At 48.7% G+C, this 7,134-nt stretch overlaps 1 protein-coding gene across 1 annotated transcript in view; it reads right to left on the bottom strand.

The window, feature by feature from the left end:
* Positions 1-868: 868 nt before the first annotated feature.
* sv2ca (synaptic vesicle glycoprotein 2Ca) overlaps positions 869-7,134 on the bottom strand; it is a 24,358-nt gene continuing 18,092 nt past the window's right edge. Inside the window, exons 4-12 of the mRNA XM_030359537.1 lie at positions 5,532-5,665; positions 4,605-4,694; positions 3,988-4,098; positions 3,814-3,902; positions 3,096-3,260; positions 2,682-2,815; positions 1,889-2,095; positions 1,309-1,468; positions 869-1,088 (exon numbers count right to left, since the gene is read on the bottom strand). Coding sequence (XP_030215397.1) covers positions 905-1,088; positions 1,309-1,468; positions 1,889-2,095; positions 2,682-2,815; positions 3,096-3,260; positions 3,814-3,902; positions 3,988-4,098; positions 4,605-4,694; positions 5,532-5,665 — 1,274 coding nt within the window. The 3' untranslated portion in view covers positions 869-904. The remainder of the gene's footprint in view (positions 1,089-1,308; positions 1,469-1,888; positions 2,096-2,681; positions 2,816-3,095; positions 3,261-3,813; positions 3,903-3,987; positions 4,099-4,604; positions 4,695-5,531; positions 5,666-7,134) is intronic.

The raw sequence follows: 7,134 nt of genomic DNA, 5'->3' as shown, positions 1-7,134 counted from the left end.
TGTGTCGTTTTGTTTGTTTAAGTTTGGTGTGTGTGTGTGTGTGTGTGTGTGTGTGTGTGTGTGTGTGTGTGTGTGTGTGTGTGTGTGTGTGTGTGTGTGTGTGTGTGTGTGTGTGTGTGTGTGTGTGTGTGTTTGTGTGTGTGCGCATGTGTATACATGTGTTTGAGTTTGATGAGTGTTGTTGTGTACGTCGTAGCCTTTTGTGTGTCTAGGGGCAGTTCCTGTGTGAGTTCTGTGGGCTAGAGCCAGCTGTCATACAGATGTGTGAGTGTGTCTGGCCCTTCTGATCCTCATTTCCCCACAGCAGGTTGGCACTGCTCATTACGGCTTGTTTTGACTCACCTCCCCATCTGTCCTCCTGTCCTAATAGGACTGTATCAATATCAGACATCTCGTGATCTCATTAGGTTACCCTACAAGCTCCAGCCATGTACTTTGTCACTCACCCTATATCCAAGACATCTCGTCTGGAATCATTGGTCTAGATGTGGTTCACCCTGTTTAAAAATAAGATGAATGGTAGTCTTTTATCCTTAACATGTGGAGGCATTAATTTAAAATTGCTCATCTCTCATCTAATCAAGTCCAATTGTGTATTTGCACAATCAAATTTCCATGATCATTAATACAATCATGAACCATCAAAGAATCATAAGGTTCCTCAGCGACAGCAAGAAAAAGATGACCATCTTAATTAGCATTAGACCGTCAGAGATGGTCCGAAACACCAAATGAGAGCGAGCCTGTCTTCGGTCGTGTTCACATAAGAACCAAGCCCTTTGCACCACTCCTATGAGGAAGAGGATGATGGGGAGGAGGAGGAGGAGGAGGAGGAGGAGGAGGAGGAGGATGGGGAGGAGGTGGATTGGGAGGAAGAGGATGGGAAGGTGGGGGGGGGGGGGGGTTACATGAGTACATTTGCCCGGGTGTCTGGGAGCCTGAGGGCCACCAGGCCGCCGCCCACCAGGACGGACGAGGCCATGAGGATGGGGATGGCCTTGGTGATGCCCACCAGGGAGCCGAATATCAGGTTCCCCATCACGGCCGCCAGCTTACACAGGGCGTTGCAGAAGCCAAACCCTGTCCCCCTGGAGGGAGGGGGATAAAGGTATGTTTGGACACCACAGTCATTCCTACATTTACTCAAATATATATATATTTTTTAATTATTAATAAATAAATCCTTGGTTATTTATGTCTCTGCGTGTGCAGAGGTAGGCTGCTGGAATGACTTGTAGCATAATAGCATGCATAGTAAGTGAAGTTTGGAGCGTGGTACCAAACACGGCCTGGTGGTGGCGCACTCACCTCCTGCTTGTGGGGAAGGATTCTGTGGTGACCACGTCCAGGGAGTTCCACGCTGAGATGCTCAGGCCGTTGTACAGGCACAGCATGAATATCATCATGGACTCGCTGGTGCCAAACCACAGGAAGAAACAGCTGATGCCCGACAGAACCATGGAGCCACCTGGACACAAAACCAATACCAATACAAATACAGACACATACGCAGCGGTAGAACGAGAGGGAGACAAGCTGATGAATGGGGAGCTTTATGTGAGGAAGAAGGAGAGAGAGAGCGCTAGTGTATGTGACATCCCCTTGAATAATGGTCAAGAGAAGGGGGGGTGGACCCTGATCAAAATTGCCCTCTCATACGCCATGATGAATGCTACTCTCGTAGCATAAATCATTTCGATGTCCACAGTCAATGTTAAAACAAATTACTACAGAGCAGCCGATGACCTACCTACCCCATCATCTCCTGGACAGAGCCTCGCACACAAAGGCAATAGATAAACAAACAGACACACGTACACGCACACACGAACACACACACGCACACATACACACACACACACACACAAACACACATTTTTCTACCTACCCAGCATGGATAAGCGGCCGATCTTGTCCATGAGGAGAGCAGACACGATGTTTCCCGGCAGTACAGCCAGGGTCCCCAGGAAGTTGATGAAGTAGACCCAGTAGGCGCTGTAGTCATCATCAAACGTCATCTGGCAGCCCGTCTTGTTGTGCACGAAAGTGCTGTTGATCACCTCGGTGCCATCGATCAACTTGGAGTCATCGATGTCTAGTTGCAAAACACATCGGACAAAGGATAAGGTGACCGGAGGGGGCATAAGTCGACGTCTAGCCACAAAAACCATCGGGCAAAGATGGGGTGACCGAAGGAAGCTATCGGCGATGTCTAGCCACTAAAAACATCGGACAAAGCTTATGGTGACCAGGGAAGCCATCGCGATGTCTAGCCACACATCGGACAAAGATAGGGAGACCGGATGAAGTAACTACAAAACACATTAGACAAAGGGGAAGGTAACGGAGGAAGCTATCGTCGACGTCTAGTCACTAAAAACATCGGACAAAGGCGACGGTGAATGGATGAAGCTATCGTCGATGTCTAGCCACTAAAAACATCGGACGAAGGCAAAGGGGACTGAAAAACCTTTTGGGATGTCTAGCTATAAAACACATCGGACAAAAGTTAAGGGGAACAGAGGAAGGAATCGTCTATATCTAGCCACAAAACACAAAGGTGAAGGGGACTGAAGGAGGCTATCGCGGGGGTTGTACCCCGTCGTTCAGTCGGTACTCATGCAGTATCGTCCATCGTTGATACCGATGGTTACAGAACATGCACGCCTGCCTGGTCTAACCTGTATTGAAGAATTGAGATCCGATAATGGTGCAGTTGCGGAAGATGGAGCCCACCGATGTGACATCGTCGAAGTAGCAGGAGCGGAAGGTGGAGTCCACAAAGGTGACCGACCTCAACTTCATGCCGATGAATCTGGAACATTGTGAACAACGTGATATTACAATATATTAAATTATAAACCGAGATGAGGCGACCATGCTTTAGTAGTTAATTTCAAATCAAGAATTCATATTCCAATTTCTTGCACAATTGCAATGACTAACAGACGTCTCCCACAATTAGTCGTCAATCAGTTGAGCTATCATCGACCTGACATAGTATTCAATACGTGACATTTAAAACCCCCACCGGTCGGCCCAGAGGCCGTCCATCAGTAGGTCATAGCGGCAGCAGTGGGCGCACTCGGCCGTACCTGTCATTGACGAAGACGCTGTTGGTGTGAATCTGGTTCTCCAGGGTGAAGTTGAAGGTAATGTCCTCAATGCGTTCGTTGCTGTGGCTCTTCACCTTGGAGGCGTAATCATCCGCCTGGAGGTGCTTGATGACATCAGGGAACCACACTGACAGCCCATAGTACCTAGGTAGCCAAAGGGGAGGGGGGGGGGGGGGGGGGGGGGAGGGGGCATCGGTAGCATCAGCAAGCTAATCCGTCAAAATACAACCAATATTCAAGGTTGCCAGTGGAAATCCCCTCAGCCATCATTTCCCGTCATTTTTATACTAGCTATTGCTGAGAGCATAACGTGTTTTTTGATAACGGACTGGAAAGATGAGGTGGTTCTTAAGAAGGAGAAAAAGGGGGCCTGTTTAAGTTTCTGTGTCTATCTCTGCTGGCGTTTCATTTCCATTCCTGGTTCTTGCTGAGACACCGCTGGGTCAGTATTGATTGAGAGGCCCCGTGATTGATTTCAGGGACCGACTTCTACTTCTACCCAGCAGAGGGATCAGGCTGACAGGAAAGAAATGAGGTCGCACGTCTGGCTGCATTGTGCTTTCTCACACCACAAAGCAAGTGAGAGTTCTCTATGCACAAAGGGTTGTACAGGAGAAGCTGGTTCATCAGAAAATCCTCAACCCCTAAACAAAAAGAATGTACCAATCATACTGAAACATATATCGTCATCGCTCACCCAAACGACAACGTAAACCACACGATGGCAAGGCGAATCATATTGTCCCGCATGGGGTAGTTGAAACACTTTTTCAGATTCACATAGATCTGTAAGGAAAATGCATTTATTATTGTATATACAGCAGATGGGGAAATACATGTAGTATTACACAGTGGCATTAAGGAGCATTACCCCATATATCTCCGCTTTGATTCTGAAGAATGCTTTGGAGACCGGGTTGCCAGATTCCGATTCCATTTCCACCAGTTCATCCAGTTGCTTGGGGATCTTTATTCTGTTCACCTGAATGATATAAAACACAGAAGAACAGCAGTGTTTTATTCTGCCTCACTTTAAGTTATGTTGTATCAAAATATTTCAAAAGGTTTCATGGATGGATGACATTAATATTTGTTCTGCCGATCATTTTTTTGTAAGACTGAATGCATTTGGGATAGCAAGACCAACAGCTCTTGCAAAAGACATGCGTGTGAAAGGTGTGTTTTTACCATGCAAAATCCTCACACCAAGCAGCGACACCATGGGGAGACTAAGAGGCTTTGCCAAAGCGCACCTCAGCCAGCAAATAAGTCTAAATGACACCAAACAGCTTCTAGACCCTTCACGATTCAGATATGATCCCGGAGAAAGCTTTTCTTTTTAAGGAAAAAAACCCTGTCGTAGCGGGAGAGAGGAAAATAAGCCTCTTTGCTCTCCTAAGTGTGTGGCAGAACGCCAGCCCAGGCAGGAGCTGGCACAGCAGGAAGGAGAAGGAAGGAAGGAGAGAAGGAGGGAAGGAGTTAACTCACGGTGAAGACTTTCTCCGGCAGCCCCCGCGCCCGCATGTTGGTGTCGTGGATCTGCTTGAGGATCATCCAGGCCTCGTCATGCTTCCCCACCTGACAGAAGGCACAGAGGAAGCGGGGAAGGGAAGCCGAGGGGGAATTAATGGGATCAGAGCGAGAGCCACACACATATACACACACACACACACACACACATACGTGTATATATAAGTGCACACACATGGCACGCACCCACGCTACCACACACCTTTACAAATACACAAACGCGCGCACACATACACATAAATAAACACACGCAGAGACACAGACAGACACACACACACATTACATACGAGACACCCCCTTCTTTCCTGACAGCAGTTGTGTCACTTGAGTCACAACAGAGATGTGCCAACGCACGCACACACAAACACAACTATACACACGCGCACACAAATTTACACTCAAACACACACACATATACACACACACACACCGACACATTTTATACAACAAGACACCCCCTTCATTCCTGACAGCAATTGTGTCACTTGAGTCACGACAGAGATGAGTCATTTCACATCAAAGTGTGATTAGTGTACCACAGCAAGCCTGCGTGCACATCCTGCTGCTGCTACTGATGGGTAGTAGAAGGAAGCATGGAATGCTGTGTTGCCAAAGTCTCCAGGCTTAAGCTGACTCATACTGTCGAGGTCAGTATATGTGCAGTGGAGGAATCCCAAAAAAGTTATTTTATGTGATAGAAAATACAGCTTATATGACGCGGTTAGGATGATGAGGAGGAGGAGGAGGAGGAGGAGGAGGAGGAGGAAGAGGATGGTGATGCGGGGAGGAGGAGGATGGGGATGATGAGGAGGAAGTGAGGAGGAGGAGTAGGATGCTGAGGAGGAGGAGGATGAGGAGGAGGAGGAGGAGGAGGAGGATACATACCTCTAGATAGAACCTGGGGCTCTCAGGCATAAAGGTGAGGGCCACCACGGCACAGACGCAGGGCAGGGCACACACCACCACAAACACCCTCCAACTGTGGAACTGGTAGGCTGAGCCCATGCTGAAACTCCAGCCTACAAACACAGAGAAAAAAATGCAATGAAGAAGCTGATGAAGCTGATAATGGATTAGCCATAGTTTGGCTAATACAGTTACAGGCAGATAATAGACAGACTATGTTTGGAGGAAGGATGAGGCAAGATTGTCCAGATTGGATGAGAACAACCATCAACGCACTCATTCACGTTCGGTTTCAATGTGATACAGTCTCCTGAAGAGTGGATTAGTGTTTGGTAATGAATACGTCATTGCGTCAATTGGATGTGTCTTAAAAGAACGGGCTGCCCGCATAAGATGTGTCCCAGGGTTGAACTTCTCTGACTGGTCTCCCTGAAGACCCCCCGCTTCATCTTGACAAATTCCCAACATGCTACAACTACAACTACTAAATCAAAGACAGGAACGCAACCAGGCAACCACCAGGCTAATCTTTTTTGCAGGAGTGTCCTAATCAGAGCACGTGTGTAATTACTTGAAGACTCTTGAAGGGAAGGCCCCTGGGGGCGGGAGGAGCGGCGGCGTATCCGTCGTGCACGCTATACTCTTATTAAAAGGGCGAAGGCGCCATTTGATCTGAAAGGCAGATTATACATGCCGTGATGCACGGAGCACTGTGGGAGACCAATGCACGCCTGTAAATAAAAGGTTGCCATTTAATAAAGGGGCCCCGCGTGGCCGGGGGAGAGTGATGTGTGAGCAGAGCTCAGAGATAAATGGTCATGCGGGGCACATGAGAGAGAGGAGGGAGAGAGGGAGGGGGAGAAAGGGAGAGAGAGGGGGGGGAGAAAGAGAGGAGCGGGGGAGAGTGAGGGGGGAAGGGAGAGAGAGAGGGGGAGAGAAAGGGGGGGGGTGGGAGAGAGAGGAGAGAGAGAGAGAGAGAGAGAGAGAGAGAGAGAGAGAGAGAGAGAGAAGCGGAGAGGGGGGGGGGAGAGAGAGATAGAGAGAGAAAGAGGGAGAGCCAAGCAAGACGTAGAGGGGGAGAGTAGGGAGAGAGAGAGGGGGGGAGAGAGAGAGCAAGTGGGAGAGAGAGAGTGAAGCGAGACGGAGAGGGGGTGAGAGAGAGAAGGGGAGAGAGAGAGTGTGTGCGAGAGAGAGTTAGGAGAAGAGAGAGAGAGCGATAGAGAAAGAGAGAGAGTGGGGTGGGGAGAGCGAGCGAGCGATGGATAAAGAGAGAGTGAAAGCGATTTAGAGAGAGAAAGTGAGAGAAAGAGAGTATGACAGAGAGAGAGAGAGAGAGAGAGAGAGAGAGAGAGAGAGAGAGAGAGAGAGAGAGAGAGAGAGAGAGAGAGAGCACCAAGACAGGTTAATTGAATGTGTGGGGAAGGAATTGAGTGTTTTCTGCTAAGTTAAATCTTGTTGCACCTGATCTCAGCCCACAGGCACTCTCCTATGCTCATTAATCACTGTCGCTTGCACACAAACTCACCCGAGCACCAAAACACACACACACACACACACACACACACACTGCTATGCGGCATGG

Source organism: Gadus morhua, chromosome 6 (assembly GCF_902167405.1).
Source record: "Gadus morhua chromosome 6, gadMor3.0, whole genome shotgun sequence".
Lineage (NCBI taxonomy): Eukaryota > Metazoa > Chordata > Actinopteri > Gadiformes > Gadidae > Gadus > Gadus morhua.
The sequence above is the reverse complement of the archived record's forward strand: the minus strand, read 5'-3'. Positions and strand labels throughout refer to the sequence as shown.